This window comes from Eufriesea mexicana, unplaced genomic scaffold, assembly GCF_001483705.2.
Source record: "Eufriesea mexicana isolate 0111107269 unplaced genomic scaffold, ASM148370v2 scaffold8777, whole genome shotgun sequence".
In the NCBI taxonomy this organism is placed as follows: Eukaryota; Metazoa; Arthropoda; class Insecta; order Hymenoptera; family Apidae; genus Eufriesea; species Eufriesea mexicana.
The window spans coordinates 247861-271952 of record NW_016916521.1 but is presented as its reverse complement, the minus strand read 5'-3'; the positions used below and the strand labels follow the sequence as shown (position 1 = coordinate 271952).

At 32.5% G+C, this 24092-nt stretch overlaps 3 protein-coding genes across 6 annotated transcripts in view; 1 reads left to right on the top strand and 2 right to left on the bottom strand.

The window, feature by feature from the left end:
* Nucleotides 1–6795: 6795 nt before the first annotated feature.
* trbd (ubiquitin thioesterase trabid) lies at nucleotides 6796–13603 on the bottom strand. 4 transcript variants are annotated; one of them, XM_017907672.1, is made up of 9 exons: nucleotides 12900–13603; nucleotides 11514–12550; nucleotides 11116–11397; nucleotides 10719–10920; nucleotides 10313–10590; nucleotides 9993–10222; nucleotides 9487–9922; nucleotides 9326–9408; nucleotides 6796–8188 (listed from the first exon to the last, which is right to left on the bottom strand). In XM_017907672.1, exons 2-8 carry the CDS (start codon nucleotides 12221–12223, stop codon nucleotides 9330–9332), a joined length of 2217 nt encoding a protein of 738 aa, XP_017763161.1. In that variant the 5' UTR covers nucleotides 12224–12550; nucleotides 12900–13603; the 3' UTR covers nucleotides 6796–8188; nucleotides 9326–9329. The 4 variants fall into 4 exon arrangements, with proteins under 4 accessions (XP_017763161.1, XP_017763160.1, XP_017763158.1 ...); XM_017907671.1 differs by having other exon boundaries at nucleotides 6796–9408; nucleotides 11514–12293; nucleotides 12451–12550; XM_017907669.1 differs by having other exon boundaries at nucleotides 6796–9408.
* Nucleotides 13604–14237: 634 nt separating this feature from the next.
* On the top strand, nucleotides 14238–20164 carry LOC108552961 (NADPH-dependent diflavin oxidoreductase 1). The gene is made up of 12 exons (XM_017907673.1): nucleotides 14238–14335; nucleotides 14512–15975; nucleotides 16085–16164; nucleotides 17854–17974; nucleotides 18049–18130; nucleotides 18223–18362; nucleotides 18529–18674; nucleotides 18862–18947; nucleotides 19033–19179; nucleotides 19256–19564; nucleotides 19648–19850; nucleotides 19923–20164. Exons 1-12 carry the CDS (start codon nucleotides 14256–14258, stop codon nucleotides 20056–20058), a joined length of 2994 nt encoding a protein of 997 aa, XP_017763162.1. The 5' UTR covers nucleotides 14238–14255; the 3' UTR covers nucleotides 20059–20164.
* A 2702-nt stretch (nucleotides 20165–22866) lies between these two features.
* The window catches only part of Kaz (E3 ubiquitin-protein transferase Katazuke), a 2132-nt gene continuing 906 nt past the window's right edge, over nucleotides 22867–24092 (bottom strand). Inside the window, exons 3-6 of the mRNA XM_017907655.1 lie at nucleotides 23909–24092; nucleotides 23520–23832; nucleotides 23130–23439; nucleotides 22867–23055 (exon numbers count right to left, since the gene is read on the bottom strand). The exon at nucleotides 23909–24092 is cut by the window's right edge and continues 4 nt beyond it. Of these exons, the coding sequence (XP_017763144.1) occupies nucleotides 22954–23055; nucleotides 23130–23439; nucleotides 23520–23832; nucleotides 23909–24092 (909 nt within the window). The 3' untranslated portion in view covers nucleotides 22867–22953. The remainder of the gene's footprint in view (nucleotides 23056–23129; nucleotides 23440–23519; nucleotides 23833–23908) is intronic.

The following is a 24092-nucleotide window of genomic DNA, read 5'->3' as shown; positions in this document are numbered from 1 at the left end:
CTTCCAAGACGAAACTTCGTTTCATTCCCCAAGGGATATCCTGACATGATTTGTTCCCGTCGAACGGAACAGTTTATAATTTCTAATTCAGCGAATCCATCGCAATTTCTCCCGGCCTGTAGATTGAATGGAGGCTCGTTAAACTCCGACAAAAGCTCGATGCAAAATGGATGTATGCAGGCGTAGCAGTCGTATCACGAGTCATTTATCAATTCGAATTGCTCGCAGAGTTTCGAGCGAGTCTAGCGAATTTATCGCGACCTGGACATCGATTTCCTTCGAGCCATCAACCTCGAACGTTTCGATCCTCGTGGTTACTTGGGTCTCCCGTTGTGGTACCACTGACAAAGACGTAACCAACCGATCCTGCGAAATTTTACGAGCTCCCGTTCACCACTGATTAATGAAAATCCTCGATCACCGGCGAGAAGAATGCCAAATACTCGAGCAACCTGAAAGAGGAAGAGGTCGAATTTACACGATGGGCAAAATTGTTTCCTCTCAGAGGTACGAGCATAAATTACCGGTGCAGACAGATGATTGAAATTTATGTGCTGCGAGAGAAACACGGTCTCCTGATTTCTCGAACGTTGTTGCTCGTGTATGATCATTTGGATTAACCCACGAATCTCCGTCCTCAAAAGTCAAAATTCATCTCCATCCTGAGAAACTTTCATTCCTCGTATATATGTAGGATATTTTTTCACTTCCCCAGGTATAGAGGTCCCGTTAGCGTCTGGCGGCCAGACGAGCCTGGGGAAGTTGGGGCCAGGCCATGCGAGGTAGCCTCGCTCAACCCCGGTTTTCCCCATTGTAAACCGGGGGTGACGCGTCCGTGGGCACCTCTCGGGAAGGGTCCCGGCGTGGGTGACCCTTCGAAGAGCCTAACCCGAAGGAGGAATCCCTTCCACCCAAGAGCGTTACGTGGAGGGAGCTTTCTCCTCCTTGGGGAAGGCTCTTGCCTTCCAGACGGGCTTAAAAGGGCCCGCTCTGGAAGATAGAGGAGGGTTTTGAGATAGTCATTAGAGAGTTGAGGTAGTCCTTGAGAGAGTTGAGACCGAGAGTTGTGATTGCGAGAGTCACGCGTTATTGAGAGTCGAATCGAAAATACAGACTGCAGTGAATCTGAGTATTCCGAGGTACTCTCCAGCGAGTAGAGACTGTGTGACTCTACATATATGTAGGGATCGGTTTGGGTGGATTGGCTAAAATAGTGTTGTTTTACTTCTTAATAGAATACAATAAAATACAAGTAGATTGGCGGCTATGAAAAGAGAGGGATTCGCTATGGGCACGTTCGACTCTGACTTCTTACTGACACACTCTTAGACACTAGCTTAAGAACTCTTAAAGACTGAAGACTGTTCATGACTGACGACTGTGTAGACTGTGGAGAGTGGAGCTGCCTGCACCCTTGCATCCTTATTTAACCCTTTCGGTACGGAGGAGCTGGCCGAGGTTATACATTCGTGGTACGAGGAAGTTTCCCACAAGAGTGGCGGCACTGGAAGCCACGAAAACGTGTTTTGCGGTATTCATAGAAATCTCGAGCGTGATTGAGACTAATCTTTTCATTCGGACCGCGACAGTCATCGGTGACGTTTCGTGGATGCCGCCAATAGGCGACGGTAGTACCCAGAGAATGTTTCATGGCCGCCGCCACTGGACGACTGTAGTACCGAAAGGGTTAAAGACTGAAGACTGTTAACCTCTTAGGCAAGGCTGAATTTTGCGCGGGACTGTTTCTCTGTACGGCAGAGTTCAACGCGAATTACGTGTAAATGATACGGCACTGCAATGTGTGACGGATAATGCTGTTCTTTACACGAGTACCTTGGAATGAAGTGTTTGATGATTAAATTATTGTATTATTTTTGTATGATGATTAACTATAGTGGCGCGTCGTACAGGAATATGACATCCACGAAAGCCACTATAGTGGCGCCTAGTACCGAAAGGGTTAAAGACTGTAGATTGTTCATGACTGACGACTGTGTAAACCGTGGAGAGTGGAGCTGCCCGCACCCTTGCACCCTTATTTAAAGCATTCATTCTGTCCTTTTCCATACCCAGGCTTTCCTTTCCAATCATGCCCCTTTCCCACGCCACCTCCGTGGGCCAGGTACTTCAATCACTCTGGACGCAACCCTAAACTTTCACTCGACCCTACCGTAAATATTCTTTGCAGTTAATTCGCTTGCACGCTGTCACTTTCATCCTAAGTCCAAACACACTTGGCATTCTTTCAGGGCCGTACTTATTCCAATCCCACATATATATAAATGAATCTGCAAATTGAAGTGTAATAAACAATAGAAAATATCTTTTCAAATATTTCAAGAAAAATTGTGTCATTGTGTCAACTTTATCCTTATCCTACGTACTCTTACCCCTTTTATATATGGATAAAGCAACAATTATAATATAATAACAGAAATAAAGTACAATATACATATGTACAGGGTGTCCCAGTAATATGAACGAGAAGTGACTAATTCTGCGTGAAAAATTGAATCGAAAATAAAAAATAAAATTTTCTTATTCGAAGCTTCGTTATCGAGAAAATCGGCTTTGAATATTCACCGAGTACGCGTGCACTTAGCTATAGCTTAGGTGCATGGATCATCAACGTACCAGTATCGGTTGTAAACCACAGAGGGGATGATTCTTCGTGAAAAAACAAATGGAAAATAAAGAATAAAATTTTCTCGTTCGAAGCTTCGATATCGAGAAAATCGGCTTTGAATATTCACCGAGTGCGCTGGTATACCGATGATCCATCCCACTTACCAAAATTAAGTGCACGCGTACTCAATGAATATTCAAAGTCGATTTTCTCGATAACGAAGCGACGAATGAAAAAATTTTATTCTTTATTTTCGATTTATTTTTTCGCGTAGAATCACCCACTTCCCGATTTTACTGCCGTTGCTGGAACACCCTGTATACACAAATCTTTTAAACCTTTTTAACCCCTTGGCTACTGTGGGCACGTATACGTGCTCAGAAATTTTGCTTTTGTGACATTGAGGACGCATATAAGCGCTCGACACAGTTTGCTTCTCTGCCACGGAGGGCGCATATAAGCGCTCAACACAGTTTGCTTTTTTGACACGGAGGGCGCATCTCTACCCAAAATTTTGCCGTTCTCGGCGGACATTGTAAATGAATTCCTACCCGTGTGGTACGACCGGTGCGTTTCAAAGTCTGCAGTAGTCATAGGGTTAAATAAATTAGACTGTGCATCCCAAAATTGGCCATGCAGTTCCTACCTCGCTGAGAACCACTACCCCGATCACTCTTTACTGATAAGACATCAAGCTCTGCTAACCTTCATGAGCCGTGATTAATGGAATAACTTTTTCGTCTGAAATCCGCGTCTACCATCGGCGATGCGTGAAAGTGGGCCGAGGGCAAGGGGTTAATTATCACGCTAATTGAACAATCTCGAGCACCGCGTCGATCGAGAACCACGAGGACAACGAGACGCCCACCGGTTCGAAAGAGTCCCCTGCGTTCGCGAATCGAAAAACAGAGTAAATTATCCCATTAGTCGAAAAAGAAGGGAGTAGAAGAGAGGCAGAGGAGGACGGGTCGAAGACCACTCAGGAATTGGGTCGCCGGTGTGAACGATGGGCCATCATTAAAACGACAGTAATTACGAAGGTCTCCAGAGCCACTCTGAATTAGGAAACTGCATTGGAGAAGTGGACACGCGATTGGCGAGCATGGAAAGATCGACTGGTTTCCAAAGCTTACGTAACCGCGGATTTAATTAAATCGACGTTTCACGGTGGAGCAAAAATGCTGCTTCCGGTTGTTTCGACGGCAACTCTGGACGATAAGAGCTAGTAGCGACGATGGATTGAACGTAATTAGGTTCAACGTTAGAATTAGTAAAATTCTTTGAATTCGCAGTTGGTGAAAAAAAAATTAATTTTTAGAAAAATTAAAATCGAATTTCGTTAAAAGAGACGTCGTTATGCAGAGTTCATGGATTGGGATATGCATTGGTAATTATGAAAGTGGTCTACGTCCAAAGATTAAATGTAACGAATTTAAAGAGAATTTGGAAAGAATTTTTCTTCATCTGATACAATGATACAGCGATAAAAACATCTAGGGTTTATTGTTGAAATTGGTTTATTAATGACGAAGATAATAAGGCTTGTTACGTTACGTAATCCACTTCATATATATCTATATATTTTCATTACATTAGATCTGTAGTTCTATATCGAGTTCAATTGTAAAGTTTGGCTTTTAATATACGTATGTGAAAAATGTTTGCACTTTATAAACATTATCAGTTTTTATAATACGTCAAATTTTTTAAAATTACAAGCTTTCTCCCTAATTCGAGTTTCAAAATTAGTAGCACTTATTACTAATCATAAATTGTTATAGCGATGAAATTTATTAAATACAGTGAAACATTCTAATTATGCGATATGAAATTTCGATGAATTTTGCTTCTACGAGACCTTTCATGATCAAATTCATTTACTCGATAGAGGTTACGTATTTTTATGGAATATTCCTCCAACTATTTGAAAGAATAATTGTATAATTATTGGAACGATGAGAATTGCCTTTAAGAAATATTTAGAACTAAATTCATAGAAATTATTGCTATTTAAATCTATGGTAAAATTTCAAAAAAATAATTATTATTCCTTCACATTTTCAAGTTCATAAATAATAATCATTTTTCTTTTTATAATCAAAGAAAAAAACTCGATCATGTAGATTTATCGCCTTAAATTTATAAACAATACTAAAATACTCCAATATTTGATCACACTCGTTAAATAAAATATTTGTGTTCCAAAAGTCATCGTTATTTACACGTTGCCTCGAGATACAGGTTACTTCAAAAATTTCACCCCGTGAAGCTGAAAAAATCAATTTCAAACTGTAATCAGTCACGTTCTACGAATTTTCGTAATAACATGAAAATAGAAAAAGCCGAAATTAACTTAATGGTTCGACTAAATGACAAATTTCTCACCGTTAAGCTTTATTATAATCCAGTTTATTGAGTGCTCCTGTATTCACGCATTACCATTATATAAACTCTATTTACATGCATATTTATACGGAAATATGACACAAAAGAATCCGCGACAGCTTATTCCATAGAAATTAAAATTGCAAATCCTCATCGAGCCGTCATATTTATCTCCTCCTTTTTTTAACCCCCACGTGACCGTTCTCCGTTTAAACATGCCCTCAGTACACTCGACGAGGATAATTAAGGGCACGACACCCGAGAGGCTCACTTCGTTACAAGACCGTACTATCGATACAATATATCGCCAATTACGTATATGATAAAGCGCGCGCATGCATCGAAACGAAGATAGGCTCGCTACAATTAATAAATCGTGCGTTGATTCGTCAAAAATCTTCTAACCACCATTTGCTTGCTCAATTACTAGAAATTTCAATTTGCTCTCCTCTGAAATTATATACTCGCAGCGATGACAAATGCCAACTTAACTGCAACAGAGGTTATCGATCATCTTAGTCACGAAGTGCGATGTAACTATCGAGAAGTATCGATTATGCATCCCAGAGTACGATATACATAGGAAGACGTTCGAAACTTCTTTAAACTTCGTGTGCTAACGACGGTGAAACGTAAGTTCATGGCAATGCGATTCGCAGTTGCCGAATTTTAATTTCATCGATTTGTTAACCGTATATATCGTATCGTTAATCGAATACCGTGTGACAGTAACAGAAATGGAACAATCTCGACTTGTATGATGATCGTACGATGAAACAAATAACGGTGAAGAAAAAGAAGAGGAGGGAAATAAAGTTAAAAGAACGGTGTAACGAATATTGTAACATTAACGAGGACAGCGATTCGCTGCATTTGATATTTGTTTTACGTAAGTCTTCCACTCGTCTTACGTAAGTACATCGATTAGATTTACAACGAGCATGTGCCGTGGATTGTCTTTCTTTGTAATTACACACAGCTAGTCGCATGATTTTTCGCTAAAAACGTTTAAGCACGTGTAACAAAATGTACAATATCGAAAGATCGTTTTGGTCAACGGACGTACAAACGGTATTCCTATAATAAAGTCACAGTCAACGATTCTCGTGACGAAACAGTTTTAATACAATATCGTCTAATTTTACGTGAAGAAAGAAAAAAAAAGAAAAAAAAAAGAAAAAAGAAGGATAGGAAGGTAGACACTCAAAAAATGAACTCCAAAATTTTTACGGGATTTGATAATATGAATATCGATGATCGTCCATTAAAATTGATCCCTCGACGCGATAAATTTATTATTTCTAGCATTCGATTAAAAGCAATAAGATCGTGACTTCAAAGTACGAGTATTCCTCCATCGAGGGATCGACTTGAAGGATTTCGAAATCAGATAATTAGATAATCAGATAATCAGTTAATTAAAAATACTTCACACGTTAAGATCAAAAGGCATGAAGTAACATAAATTTGATTAATCTAACTCGATGATTCTTGTTACCAATTTAATAATACTAATGATGATAATGATAATAATGATAATTATGATGATGATGATTATGATAATAAAATAATAATAATTATAGTAATAATAATAATAATATAATATATAATATAATATAATGATAATCATAGTAATTATAATAATAAATCGTCATTTAGAATAATTGTACATCGATATATTATTTAATATAATCTATTTTATATACTCTATATTAATATAGACTTCTATCTTTTTCAATTAAATTCTTAAATCTTTATATTTTTTTTCTTCTGTTTTATCACCTGCCAAGAGAAAATTCTGGCAACACGAACGAGAAACACTTACACGTTAACGGGGGGAAAGAAAATACACCACCAGAGCGTCACTTTTTTTTCTTTTTCTTGTTCTTTTTACATTATAATTCCACCACATGTAACGCCGTGTCCCGAGAACGTCTTTTTTCTTCTTTTTATAAACACATACAAAATTTTTACGTTTCGACACCATTGAGATCCACGATAACAAGGCAAGGAAAAAAATAAAAGAAACAAACAGAAAAAATTATATAAATATAATAATGACCATAAAATCGTTACTCTTTCGACACAACGTTACTCCATTAAACATTTGTTCTTATTTTCTTTTTTTGTCGTTTTAATTTTTTTGGAATTGACTTGTGAAACATTCTTCTATCCGAACATTATCGAGCCCTTCGAATAATCACACAATAATGAAATCACACGCTGCGCGAGTGATTGGAAAAACCGACAGTGCTAAAAAGGACTAGAGGCTACATTAGAATTAGTAAAAACGAGACTAAACTTTAAGCGATACCACATGTGTAATAATAACACGTTTTCATAAAGAAACGTTATCATTTTCCTCTTTCGATTTTTTGTACTTTTTTGATTAGGGTTAATTATTTGGCCGAGCTAGTTACCATTAAATCTTTGTCCATTCGCGAATATCTTGTATTACAGTATATGTATATATATACATACACGGTATATATATATACACACACACACTCACACACACCAGACATATAACTTGGTACTTAAATAGTACTACTTGTTTCTCTGTTCTCATATTCGCTTTTTCTTTTTTCATGTTTTATAAAAGTTCTATTTTACTGCTACGTTCATGATGACTATGCGTACAATTGATCCACTCGCACAATGTTGCTGTTACTTTTATCTTCTTCTCCTTTTTCTCCTTCTTCTTTTACTTCTTCTTCCTCCTCTTTTTCTTTCTTCTCTTCTTCTTCTCATTTTTGTCCTATGCTCTCTTCAACTTCTTTCACGCAAGAAAAAGTACAATTTAATTGGTACTTTGTTTATGTTTACACATACCAGAAGCGGCCTCGAGAAAAGTACAACGTTCCGCCCCTGCCTCTAGTCAGAGAAAAGTATCGTTGTAATTTGGCTTCGCCGTCTCTCTTTTACACTAATATTAACACAGCTCAGAGTTAACAAATGATCCAAGGACGATTACAGAAATTTTTTTTTCGGCCCTTAAGTTTACTTATCTTTAAAAATCACATGATCTGTACCAGAGTCTCTGAGTACTTTCACACGTATGATCAGACAAAAAGCGCGACCAGTGCTCTTTATACACCTTTTAATTTACATTCCTCGTCAAATATTTGTTTGTTCTCAATTAACAAACGTGAATTCTTTTATCCTTAATTCCTTTACCTGTTAAACATAATAACAGAACACGAAGTTTACTCAAATTTTGTGAAACACAAATTAATAATGCTGTTTACACAGAGTCTGTTCAATTATAAGTGAAATGTGATTTATGGAGCAAATATCCATATCCATCGGAGTGTTTTACAGGACCAAAAAATTAGATGAAGTTACATATATTGAAACTGATTATCCATCAGTCCGAGAAGCAGAAATCTACATATTTTGAATCTTAACATTTTCAGCTTGCAAGCTACCAGTTTTTAACTCCAAGAAACTCAGAGAAATTGCAATGGAATTGCTGATATTAAGTGACATGCTGTGTCACATTCTCCTCTTTACGTCAAACTATAAACTTACACTCATTATACGTGAGTGTTAGAAACTAAAAACTCTATCTTCAGTTTACATTTCTCAAATTTTTATAGTAATTTTGGAAAGGTAATTTTAACGTTATTGGTAAATATAGAATATTAGAATACGAATCTGTCATTGGTTCTGGCATTATATGGAATTTGCTATTGGTGCATTCAGGTGGAGTGCATTTAGATGGAGGATAAGGTAGACTTGATATTTTGGAAGGTGATTTGTGACCTTACCTAGGTCACTATAGGTTGAAGGAACTCTTTTTAGTGTTGAGGGCACAACAGTTTAATAACTTTTAAGTTATAAACATATTGTGAAGATTAATATTACATATTCTCGATAATAATCAACTTATCGAGAAAGAAACTAATTCTAATTGAGACGCTATTAGCCGTAACAAAATTTAATTCGTTAACTTACTGCTTTGATACCCAGAATCGCACTTTGGCAACGGACCTACTTATTGCGCAGTCTCGTGATTAAGTAACAATAAAATAACACAGCAAACTACTCATAAAGATGAATAAACATCTCGTATAATTAAATAGTACGAATTGATGAGATTTTAGACGTTCAATGGTTCAATAACCAATATTAATGTACAAATATCATGCAGAAATGATATAATGCCAATGAATGTGTGAGTCGTAACATTCATACACTTTTTTCTGCTATATTCGGGAAATTGTGAATCTCTGAGATCTTGTGTTACAGTTAGTTTCAGGAAAATTATAGAAAAGTCTTCTCAGCTGAATTTAAAAACTTAATCAATTGCACCTTGTTATTCATCTTCTGTGTCTCCATCACTACTGTAATCTTGTAAAATTGCTGGTCTCAAAAAAGGTGCGTTATTAGTTTGACTGTAATAACAATGGATAATTTAAATTACACGTAAATCAACAAATAAACAAAAGTTATTAAAATATGTAATTACTTACGCGAGTCTTCGGTAATGATTTAACCATTCTTCTAGCATTTGTGCTACTAATAAGGGTCTCTTGTGTAGTTTTTGTTGCGCAACAAGAATACCACCCTCAGTTCTACATACATCAAGCCATTCCTTCAAAATAGACTCTTCTCGACCCACTTCTTCTGGACTCAAAAAATGTATTGGTAAAAGTTTATGTTCTCTGTCCATTAGCGGCATGAATGTAGTCTGCATTTGTATTTGCAGCTGCTGAAGTGGACCATTACCACCACCTAAGCCTACACCACCGTGAGAAGAAAGTGGTGGTATTCTAGACGATGTGTATGGTTCAATGGGAACTAAAGCCGTAAAATGACCACGCGTATAACCCAAAGCAATAGGTGATCGAATACAAAATGATGGTTCCCATAAAAGAGGAAGATAAACACCTTCAAATCTTGCATAACCTACATAAAAATATTGCACTTAAGCACATAATAATATCATACCTTAAATTATTCCTTATACAACAAATACCTATATCTTCGCCCCTAAAACTTTTAACATATTTAACCCCATAAACAATAATAGGTCGTCGTAAAATGTGGGCAAGCGCAAACACGTGTAACTGCTCTAGAGCACTTCCTGGTTGAGCAGCTGTCGCTAGTAAGCTTTCCCAATCTTCTTGCCATTGAGTCTCTTCTAATGTAAAATCCAACATTCTAGATGCTTGTGATGCTTCATATTCTCTCCATCGAGGATAAAAACTAAATTGATAAATATGCAAGTGTTTTGCAATTTTTGTAGGAAAAACATGTATGCAAATGTAAAAATTAAGACGTATAAAAATTACTTACAATTGTCCAGCCTGTTGTAAAGAATCAGCAAGAGCTCTTCTTAAAGCATTATCTCGATCAAAAACGCCCCATGTAGCTTGCATCGCAGAATCTAATAAACAATCTCCAGCAGATCTATTCCAAAGCGCATGTAAGCGACTTCCTAAACGTTCAGTAATTTCTAAAGACCAATTTAGTGCTGGTGGTTCTCCACCACCACCTTCTAATTGTTGTTGAGCTTCCTTATCTAATAACTCTTCCAACATTTGCTCCTGCACAATACTTGGTAGATCTTCAACCTAATAAATAATATTATGTAATTAAATTTAATTTCTGTAACTTACATTACAGAGAGAGGGATAAATATCTTCAATAAACTCTAACATCCCATAATATCCCAAAGAAAGAATTGTAATGTTATAGTAACCTCAGCAGGCAAAGCAAATGTAGCTATATCAGTGACGAAATAACATGGGAAAGAACCCTTGCGTAACCGGATACTATTAGTAACATGTCTGCGTATTTGAGCAGCCAAATCTGGTGCAACATAACTTGGTACTCTTTTTACTCCAGACCCAGAACCTTCAATTTGTGATAATAATGTTGCTAGTATATCCTCTCTTTGAAATCTGTCAAAAGTATAACAAATTGTGTAAGGAATAATTTAAAGATTTTGTCTTTCTCAATGATATTTGATTTACTTTGCTACATGTGTAATGAACAAGTTGAAACATCGCCAAAGAATATATACACTCATGTAATTATATAAAATAAGCTAAAATAGCTTGAAAGAAATCCTTTGTCAAAAATTACTTCCCACAGACCTAATAGCTAAATGTACTAAGGTATGTCCAACATCAAAAGCACTACTTCTATTTAGAAGCAGAACTTCTGAATGCGTCAATTGACGAGCAGGATCACCACCACTTGCCAAATAAGCTTCAACAGGAGCATTGTCACCTTCAACAATGCCAAGACACGCATTTAACCAGCACCAATCAGTATGACGCCTTAATTGTTTTAGTCTACGCTCATAGTCACAATTATTAGGGGATTGAGGAGTTGACAAATTGTCATTTCTGCTATCAGGATATCTATGTGAATTCCTACAATATAAGAAAACTTATAATACATTTAAATGACAATATTTTTTACTAATTCTACTGATGAAATTTTTATTAATCATTGATCATTCTCAAGTAAACATAAAGAATAAATTTACCTTCGTCCCACAGCCAAATTCTCATCCCTCTGAGTTTGATGAATATATGGTGCATGAGGTGGAGAAGGTAAGTTACGTTGACTATGATCTCTTTCTGGGCTTGGTAAAATAATACCCATATTATTTGTTGTTCTTTCTCTTCTATCTTTTTCTTTAGGATTACCACACATCACACACTTTGTGGCTTTTGGCCAATTTTCATAAGTACATACAAGACAAGACCACTTCTCAGGATGTAAATTTGCTTGTAAGTTATAATATCTTTCTGGATGTAAATTTATTGGAGGAGGATTTGATCCTGAGTTTGGCAGTGGATCTGCTAGCCTAAGAGGTGCTAGGTGTTCATGCAAATTTGAAGCTATGGAGTGTATTGACTGATTAAGACCTGTAGGTTTTCTATTTCCACACTGAACACAACGTGTGGTATTCTGGTAATTAAGATAGGTACACATTGCACAAGACCACTTTCCCAATGGTACATTTTGAGAACTAAGATTGTAAAAATCTGTTGGACTTAAATGAGTTACTGGACCAGATGCAACATTGGATCCAGACCTTTGTGGACTTGGATCTCGTAGGCGATAAATATCCTCCCCTAATAACGGCTTGGCACCTCTGCACATTGTGCATTTCAATGATGAAGGCCAATTCTCATATGTACAATATTCACATGTCCATTTTGACTCCTGTTCTTCAAGCCTGTTATTCATTTTCTCTATATGGCCCTTTATTGTATAAATACTATTGTCTTCAATGCATAGACAATGTGATGTTTATACACTACTTAAAAGTATTTATAAAGCATAAATGTGGTGTCAAAAGTTACATTTAAATACTTGTTAAATTGTTATTGCATGTAGTAATAAAATTTCTCATATTTTGTGTCATAAAATGTGACGCAAAGGTAATTTCCATAAATATTAATGATATTATGTACTTGTCATAGATTGAAGTTCATGTCATGTGGTAAACATGTTGATCGTATGTAAGAAAATAAAAGCTGCCACAGTAATGTAAATGTAGACAGCCACCAAAATCTGAAAAGGAAAAAAGAAAAGGTATGACTAATGAAAAAGAATATGACATTTACAAACAAACAAGTGTATCATTAAACAAAAACAAGTATCGACTTTATTAACGCAAATCATTTTGTAACCTTAACAAAGGGTTTACATTCACAAATAATATAAAGTAACAAACTCATTAAGAGCCAAGTTATTTACATCAAATGAATATCAATCACATATAAATAATATACATGTAAGAATAATGACAATGTGCGAACGAACGTTTCTAGGAAAGCATGATATTGAATTCTTCGGCGAGACGAAGCGTTTCAAAACTAAAACGCGGTAAACTATAACCGAAGTTTAAAATGTGACTGACCTCTGAGCGCTTTTATGTCGTGCAAGCGTCGCGTCAAGGAGAAATGTGAACATAATTTCCGAAACAAAGCAAAGCTTATACACGTGGTAGATCGAAATTGGGGCTACCTGGCAAAAGTTGAGCCTGGTGTCCCAAAAGTTGCTGTCACGCGCGAATAAGCTCCATTGAAGTACTAAGCATCGGTCGATTGCTGCGAAAGTGACGTGAGGACAGTCGTGGATCGCAGAAATCACACACTACGGCCAGCAGCCCACTTTAATCGCATTTAACAATAGGAAAGGTTAAGACACGATCGCGTAATAGATTTTTCCTGAAGACGAAAGCCCGCGTCTTCTCCCTTTACATTAAAATCGAAGTAATCTTCTTCCCCACCGACGAAGACCCGAGGCACGTCACTCGTCGAACGGGTGAAACGCGACGAGCGAAACGAGACGAGAAACCTTTCTCTGCACTCACTCACTCTTCAAAAACAGATGCGCTATCTTTCTCGCGGCTGCACTTTGCGCCTCTTTCCTTTCTACGAATCGAACGCAGTCATGATGTTTTCCTACGAACTGGCATGCAAAACTGCGGACTTCGTTGAGAAAATAGGTTTTGACAATCATTCGCAAACAGATATCAGTGTTACCAACGTCGCCTCATCTGTAAAAAGTCGACATTTCACGCAGTTACGTCACGCGATTCATTAGCAGTCGCCTTAACCACACGCATTCATATCTTTTAAATTAATTCATCCATAAAGATGTTTAAAGGCCGCACATAAATAATTTCGTCGTAAAATATCGTAAATAGTTTCAAACACTTTGTATTATGGTTACACTGACAGTATCATGTCAGCTTCCGGTTTTTAAGCCGCACTACAAACTTTTCTTGCTTTCGCTTTTGACACTTGTACAAATTTTAGAATATTTGACTACGTTTAACATTAAAAAGTACGTAAATTTACCGAAGTATAGATGCTGTAAAAGTAATTCTTGAGTATCATTATTAAGATATATAATGTTCACAATAAACCATTTGTTCACGCAACATACACGGGAAGCTATTTTTTATTTATAAATATCATGGGCCAAGCGCCAAATGGGGCCTAGCCTAGACATCTATCCTTGACATTTGATTGAGTAAGACCATTGCCATATGTGAAATACATTTAACGCGGAAGAAAACAATTCTTTTTACTTTTACTGTTTACATACCCCATTCATAAAACTTGTTTCCTTAGGTATCGTCTGCTAAACAACCAGTGACGTCACGATGCATTAGTAAGGAAAATTAGTAACATAGCGGTATCTTGCGTCACAATACAACTTTTTCCAGAAAATTTGCACTCAAAACTTTTTCACGAAAAGAAACATTATGAAAATTACAATATTATACGGCAGTGAGACAGGTACTGCACAAGATGTGGCTGAACAAATTTGGAAAAGTGCCAAAAGGTTTTGTTATTATCCTTCCTTTAATATATATGCATGTATAAGAAATATATATTCTTTCGCAATTAGAAAGTTTAGAATTATTAATTATGAAATTTATCATTGCTATTTTATAGCATAATTAAAACGTTAATGTAGGCAATTTTTTCTATACAGATTACCCCTTGGTTTCATTTCAGGAAAAGGTTAAAAAGTAGTGTTTCAGCAATGAATGATTATGATATTCAAGACCTAGATTCTGAAGAAATGATAGTATTTGTAGTTGCAACAACAGGCCAAGGAGATCCGCCTAATAATATGAGACAATTTTGGAGATTTCTGTTACGAAAAAATCTACCAACAACATTACTTATTAATTTAAAGTGTGGAATATTAGGTTTAGGTGATAGTTCTTATCAGAAATTTAATTTTGCAGCAAAAAAACTAAGTAAAAGATTAATGCAACTAGGTGCAAAGGAATTGCTGTCTATTGGACTAGCAGATGATCAACATGATTTAGGAATAGACGCTATTGTTGATCCTTGGCTAGAAGAAATGTGGATGAAAGTTACACATACATTTGGTATTTCCACAATGGATTTGATTAGTAATCAAAATGATATAATTGAAAGATTTCATATTTCTGAAGTAGATAAAAATTCCATGAATAATAAATATTACTTAAATTATGATATTTTCATGAAAGAAGTATTTATAAATAATGAAGTGAAAGTGGGTACAGTCACTGAAAATATAAGAACTACTGCACAAGATCATTTTCAAGATGTTAGATTAATTAAACTTAAATCAGATAACATTAATTATCAACCTGGAGATGTAGTATACATTAGACCCAAGAATTCTCAGAAGCAAGTTGAGAAATTTTTTAAAATATTAAATGATAATAATGTGCAGTTGAATCCAAACATGTTGATACAAATAACTAAAAAGGAAATTAAAGTACCTACTGTTCTATGTCAAACTCTAACTTTATATCAAATTGTAGAACAGTATTGGGATTTAAATTTTAAACCACGCAGATCTACTATACAAGTATTATCTTTTATCAGTGAAAATGAATTAGAAAAGGAAAAGTTATATGAATTTACAACAGCAAATGGTCAAGAAGAACTATACAATTACATTAATAGGCCAAGAAGAAATATTTTAGAGTTACTAGCAGATTTTCCTCATACAACTAGTAAATTAAATTTAAAATTATTATTTGAAATTATGACTCCCATAAAACCTCGAGCTTTCAGCATAGCTTCAAGCTTAAGAGCTACTGGAAATGAAATTCATCTTCTAGTGGCTGTAGTAAAATATAAAACAAAGCTACTAGAACCAAGATATGGATTGTGTTCCAATTGGTTAGCAAGTTTAGTAAAAGATGATAAGATAATATTTTGGATTCAAAAAGGAATATTTAAATTTGAATATGACAAGCCAATGATATTCATTGGTCCTGGAACAGGAGTCGCACCATTCCGTTCAGTTCTTTTAGATAAATGTGCATTGAATGATAATTTAAGTGACTGTGTTCTCTTTTTTGGCTGTAGATATAAGGAAAAAGATTATCATTGTAAAGATGATTTTGAACATTTATCACTGAAGAAGGGCTTAAATTTATTTTGTGCATTTTCCAGGGATCAAGAACACAAAGTGTAAGTTAAAACACTTTAGATATATATTTTAGAATAAATTTAAATAATGTAAATTATTTAATTATTAAAATTTATGTCTTATGTAACTAGTAGTCTATAAATATTTCAGATATGTACAACATATCATAAATAATCAAAAGCATCTGTGTTGGGAATTTCTTAATAAAAATGGCAACATTTATCTAGCAGGTAATTCTAAAAATATGCCAAATTGCGTTCATAAAGAATTTGTTAATTTAATCAAAGAAATGACCAAATCAACTGAGGAAGAAACAGAAAGTTTTGTTCAACAATTAAAAAATAAAAATCGATATCAAGTTGAAGTTTGGAGTTAATATAAGAGTTTATAAAAAATTATACACAACTATCTAGAAAATGACATATATAAAAATATAATAGTGTATTAAAATTATCTAAAAATAAAACAACAATGTAATATTATGTCTAGATATAAAGGAAAAATTCTATTATTTTGTTTTCATTTATTCGTATATCTATAAAAAAATTGTAAGTTTTTAAACTTTTAAATTAAGTAAAAAGTTGCAGTATTTTTAAGAACACGAGTAACTTGCATTCTGAACATAGATATTCAATAAAGTTCTAGCTTAAGTACATCAATTAAGGAGCAATTGTCTTATATTAGTCATGCCAGTTGGATTTGTCATGCAATTTTTTTTGTTTATTGATTTAAATATCATAAATGTGCGCGCGTATCTCAACATCTCGAACTAGTTCGTGAATCTCCGCGCAGGGTGGAAGTAACTTGTCGAACTCTAACCTTATCTTATCTTAACCTATAAAAATAAAGCAGAAAGATGGTACGTCGTACACGTTGGGGAACAGTTCTATTCATAACTCTAACGCCTTAACTAGTGGACATGCAGTGATATTAATATCAAGCTTATTGAACCTTTCCTCTCAAAATGATATCCAAGAGTAATTGAGAAAACTTTACAAATGTTGATTAAATACTTTCTTGTGTTCAAATTTTCCGACGACTATTTGCATTTTGTACAATATCCGTCCGCTTGACTAAACAGAAATCATATTTAAAAGAAACAACCATTGACAATTCCTCTTCACTTACATAAGTAACACGTGAAGTGCATTAATTGTGAAGTGTATTGCGCAGTCTTTAATTTGATTTAAGTTTGAAAACTACAGAAAAATGGCGAACAGTTACACAAAGAAGGAATTCAACGTGGGTCCCGAAGAACAAACTTTGTTGAAAGATACAAATGAAATACGCATCATATCCGCTAAAGGTATATATTTTTTTCTATCGCTGTATCTCTTTCTTTGTTTTTAAATCTTTATTACTTTAACTTCACAATAGTGTTTAAGTACTAAGAACTCTACCCTTCTTGGAAGTATACATCTTTTTCTTTTATTTCCATCACAATACTCAATCAAACCGGTCTCTTGGTAGTGAAGCTTCACTAGTCTTGAATGTTAGTTTTTACATTATAACATTGGTGTGTGTTTTATTCGTATTTATTTTGTAAAATGATTTAATATTTGTTATAAATTTAAATTGTTTTCATATATAAATTAAAGTATTAATTATTATTAGATTATTATACAAAGAGAACATTGAAATCCTATAACTTTTTGTAAACTTGTAATTGCTTTTAATTGTGTAATTTATTAAGTTTACCAAGAAATTGATATAAAATAGTTTATTTTCCTTCATGACTTTTAAAGTACATTATAAAAGTTATTTTTTTAAGTATACAAAATATTCAAAATTCGTGTTTTTTTGTTAAAATTTTATATTCAAATTTTATTCATATTTTTAAGTTTTGATTATTGAGTCATATCAAATTTATGTGTATATTTTATATAAATCATACTGAATAATTGAATCTTCTGTTGTAGGTACTGAGCCTGTGCGTCTTTCTCCTGGTTGGGAAGGTACAGGTAGACCTGATGATGAATTAAATTTTAAAGGAGTTACAATGGATCAAGCAGACCTTGAATTAAATCCTCCAAAAGATAGGTAAATATAATTTTACACTTTTAATATAATTCACAATAAATTTTGTTTTCAATTGCTTATTTATATAATTTTAGATTAAGAATAGTATTCTGCATAATGATACTTCATGGAATTGGTATCTTGATGCCATGGAATATGTTCATAACAGCAAAAAATGTATGATTTCTTAAAGTATATTTTTTTTTTACTTTTTTGTAATTAAATTTACATAGGTTATAAATTTTTAATCAATTTGATTATTCTTTTAGTATTTTGTTAATTACAAATTATCCAGGGAGTATACAGGGATTAAAACAGGCTATGATACAAATTTTCTTCCATACTTAGCATTTGCATCACAAATACCAAATCTACTATTTAATTGGTTAAATGTATTTATACAATTTGGGTGTGTATATTTTTAATAATTTTAATCTAATATCTTACATATATGTTTTTTTTTTTCAATATCTTTCAAAAACTTGTTTTCTATGTATCATATAATCTATGGAATAAATTTAAATTTTATGAAGAACAAGTATTTAAATCTAAAGATAAATTTTTAATTTTTTTAGTGGCAATTTAACAACACGTATAGTATGGAGCATCTTCGTACAGGTTTTAATATTTGTATGTACTGTTATTTTGGCAATGGTTGATACATCTGTTTGGCCAGGTGTCTTTTTCTGGATTACCATGATTTCTGTTGTTATATTAAACAGTAAGATAAAATTATTTTTGTAGAGATTCTAAAATAATAGCCATTTATATAATATTTTAAATAAATTATAATTATATTGCAAATCAGAATGAGATTTTAAAGTACAATCAATATTTTTACTTAATATTACATTTTTTTTAGCAAGACTTATTTTTACAATAGTTATTATTTATTGTATCATTTTCAGCTGCTAATGGAATTTACCAAAACTCTGTGTTTGGTATGGTGGCAAAGTTACCCACAGAGTACACAGGGGCTGTTATTTTAGGCACGGTAAATATCAACTTCTACAATTTTATAATCAAAACATTATGTAACATGTACATTTTGAGATACATTATTTATATGTTACTTTCAGAATATAAGTGGGACATTTACAGCATTAATTAACTTTCTTGCTCAATATATGGCACCAAATACTCGGACTGCCGCGATATATTACTTTATAACAGCTTTGTTTATTCTTCTTGCATGTTTTGATACTTATTTTGCACTTCCAATAAATGTAAGATTTATAATTTTCTTGAATGTTTTATCATAAGTTATGCATAATATTTGACATAAATCATTATTGATTATAGAGATTTTACCGACACCGTGAATTATTACATCAGAAAGGAATAAATAAAAGACAATTAGAAAATAATACAAGAGATAAACATGACACACCGCCTTATTGGAAGATATTAAAACAATGTTTTCCTCAATGTTTCAATACATTTTTTATATTTTTTATAACTCTCTCTTTGTTCCCATCTGTTCAATCCGACATAGTACAGTCGGATCCTAACTTTATAGTTCCATCAGATTATTACACTACTGTCATGTGTTTTCTCACGTTTAACATTGCCGCTCTAACTGGTAGTTCAATCGCATCATTCGTTCAGTGGGTGAGTACATTTTTTTTTAAAAGATTTGTTAAATAGTAAATGTATACATTAATCTCCCAATCATTACTTTTTTATTCTTGTAGCCTAGTAAAAAATATTTAGTGATCCCAGTATTTTTACGCATTTTGTATATACCATTGTTTTTATTGTGTAATTACAAGCCAAAAGGTATATCAAGAGTATTACCAGTATATATTAATAATGATTGGGTTTATTTTTTAATCGCCGTTACGATGGGAATAAGTAGTGGCTACTTTTCTTCTTTATCAATGATGTATTGCCCGAGGTAAGATTTATTCAACAAAAAGAATTGCTTTCCTTATTTTTGATATTAAAAATTGAATATTTGTAATTTTAGTATGGTTGAGTCTCAATATATGACAACAGCTGGTATGTTTGGGGCAGCTTCATTAATTACAGGAATTTTTACTGGAATATTGTTTAGTATGGTCTTGCCCAGTGTAGTAGCAAATATGTCATTTGGAATATCTTAATGTATACAGGATTCAATGATAAGGTATTAATCTATATTTAAAGACATTCATTTAATAGGAGAATCAAAAGAAGAGCACAAGAAGAAAAAAAAAAATAAGATCAGAATTCATCAGCATAGAGTATAATCTAATTTTGACATTGCACTATTTACAATACCAAATGAATTTAATAGATTTTTCAGCACGATAAGGGGATGACGCTGAAAATAAATATGTCATTATATGATAGTTTTACAAAATAACGTGTTAATAATTTTTATTTGTTTGATTCATATTTGAAATACTATAAATTGTTTTGTTATAATATAAAAATAAAAAGAAAGAAAAGAAAAAATAATACGAATGTTAAGCAATATCTTAAAAAAGAAAAAAAAAAGTTCGTGTTATTCAAAACAATCTAATATTTCATAATGAACTGTTTAAAATTTGAAGCAAAGAATAGAAATTTATTAATACACCAAGTTCATATTAACGATATTAATGTTCAATTATTGCCCCAATGTAACTATTGCTACTAAATTGGACCAAAAAGCCTTAATATTCATATATTATTAGGTTTTTCACATTCATGAGTTCACTCAGAGCCACTAAAATAAGCACATAAAAAATCTGTACATTTAACAATTGTTATTTACATAGACCAAATTTATGATAAGACTGGATTGTTAACTTTTCGTACTACCAATTTAATAAAATTTATGACTGAGCTATATACTATTTGGACGATAAAGATATTGAAATGAAAAATCACTTTCTTCTTCTTTAAGTGCTCAGTAATGTGCTAATTGTAATGAATAAATTAAAATACTAGTATTGTTAAAATATACACACATACACATGCATTTGAAAAACACATGCATTTGAAGAACACACTTCTTTCTTTCCTTTTCAAATTATAGAAATGTTTTACATGAAATAATTTTTCATAGATTAATTATTTTATTATGTTTTATACAGTTATATTCTCACTTTCAGTAATTAATGGGTTGTGTTATTTGTACAAATATTATTATAAAATATAAATTTTACTTGTTATATATTTTGATATACGAACTTTACATTACTTTTTTTTATATGATGTGTAACTAATAGTTACAATTATCAGAATATTAGAAAATGAATATCTTTTAAAACCATTCGTGGTGTTATATAAGATATAAAGACTTTGATCTGATTAACATTAATCTCAATATGAATCAAGACAATAATCTGTTTTACTTCTTATGTTCTGTATCTGTAATGATTGTTAACTTTTTTTGTATTTAAAGATATTTTTATAGTATGTAATACTATGTATTTCAATATCCTTCTGTTTAATCAATATACTGTATGTTCAGAAGAAGACTAAGACAGTGTGTATAACTGAACATGTAAACATAAAATTGCATGTGTAATAAGCTCAATAAAACTTCAGTATAATATTTATTTTGTATACTTACGAAATATATTTATTTACTTATACATGTACTCAAATTTTATCGTAATTGTATGAGATTTTATATATTTTACATTGAGTGGAAATGTTTTTGTTAAATGTTTTGTAAATGATGTATACTATCTTATTATTTAATTTTTATTCCTAATTGTAATAAATTCGAGATTATATGTAATAAATCACAAAATTAATGGTAATTACTCTTAAAAAATTTGATTACATATATTAGCTCATATGTATATATACATATATTTACACATGTAATTTTCATTACAAAAAAATATAGAAAGGTACACATCATTAAATATGAACTTATGTTTGAATACACTTAGTAAGGTCTGTTAATACTGTCTAAGTGCTTCCACGTGTATTTACATGTGACATTTACGAATATGCATCTTTATTGTATACATCTTGTGAGCTATGCTATTTTAATGTTTATAATACTGTTTACTCTATTTCTATTGATTCACATATACAATAACTAATATTCCTATACATTATTAAATTATACTCAGCTAAACTATTTAGAATCATATATTCATAAACATAAGCAAATTTTGCTAATGGAAAACCTTAAATTACCTCAAATATTGTATCCCAAGTTGACCACAAATTTTATTCTAAAATATAGAATCCGAATTCCTAGAAGGACAATCTTCCGCATAAAGCAATTCAGACAATAAATTATAAATAAAATTCAGTAAAACCAATGAATGGAAAATCATTGAATTTAAAGCTAATAGAGCATAGAAGGGATATTTTTATATTGATTCACTTGTGGACATGTTTTATCCAAAATTGCTTAATGCATATCATTAGATAGATTAGGCTTTCTTCATTAAGGTGTTAATACAATTATTCACTTGAAAAAATGATTAAATGATGGTAGATCTGTTTTTATATAAAAATGAAATCATAGAGAATCACATAGCAAAGTAGCAGTCAAATTATATGTTAACATAAATAACAATGTTAAATAACAATATTAACATAAATTTTACCATTATTATGTTAAAGTGTTTGGGCATGCAAAGTATGAATATAAATATGAATCATTGTAATATACTTACAAAGCTCATGGTTATAAAATACGTCTTGAAACGTAGATTTATGGAATTGTTTTAATTGTTCGATTTATTGTAGAGATGATGTTAAATAAATGAGTAAGAACAAAAATCTGATTTCATATTTAATAATCAACTACATTATCATAATAATTTGTATATCCTTTTATATCGAAAAACTAGAACGTTTTCCATAACACACATTATTGGTTTGTATCACATTTTATTCTAGTAGGTGATCACAAATAAAATTTGCAAAAAAATATTTCCTTAAAAATAGAAGTTATTCCCTTTGTTAATGTCAGTATAGAGTATTAAACAGTAAATATTCCGAGTTAGAATGTGAAAGATGCACTGTATATAATACAGGTTCTGTATCTGAATCAGTAGTTTTTACATAACATACACTTTTTCTATTTTTTTGTACGGAAACACTTCTTTGGTTTTTGGACAAATTACAGTACCATTATTTTCTTGAGCCATTTTTTCCAGTGCCTAAAGTAAAATGTATAAAATTAATTTAATGAATAGATAATCATATGTTTTACAAGATAAATTCATTTACTCACTTGTTCTCCATATACATATCCATTTGGCATCATCATTGGTTGATTATATTCATTTAACGGTTTTCCACTAATACTGCAAACAAGTCTGGATTGTGAACAATGAGCAAAAGGCAATGGAACAGCTAATTCATTAAGAGCTTCATTGCATACTGGACAATTTGGATTTCTGCCTTCTTTGTTTGCACTATAACATTGAGGTGTTTTTAATGCTGATAAACCAGCTTGTAATGCTACAGTAAAAACACTCTGACTTGCCAATTGGAAAAGTCTATAATTTTCATGTCTAAATTGCTCGATTAATCTATCCCATCTGTAAATATTATATATTATAAATATGACTAGATTTGAAAAAATGTATGCAAGTATAATTTTTACAAAGAATATAATTACCTTTTTTCATCTAATAGATTTTTATATGGACTAAGAGATGTATTAGCTGGAAATGCTAATTGTCCCATACAGCACTGAATTTCATGTAACTGAATATCATCATAATTTGTAAAACATTTCCTAGCATGCTTGACAGCATCGAGCCTTCTATCTTGTCTTACTAATTCTATAAATTCTTGTACACGTAGATTAAATTCCATAGTACTTCCTAATTTTCTTAACTTAGATCGATTGTCGTAGCACCAACCAACACACCTTGCCGTTTCATGATTTGCTAAAGATGTTTCAACCTCTCTTGATACCATAAAAACATCTAAAATTATGAAATAAAATAAATAATATCAATATATTCTATATAAAATATCAAGTAATATTAACATGTAACAAACCTATATTTGTTAGATCTCTAAGCTCACTACTGTCTGCTAACTTAGTCGCAGTTGTATAATAGCCTTTACGAAGGAAATATTCTATCAACATTCTGTCAAGCCTTTGTCTCCGCCATTGATTCACAACACTTGGTGCAGTATTAGCATGTTCTTTTAAATGTTCTAATCGTCTTTTGCAAACCAT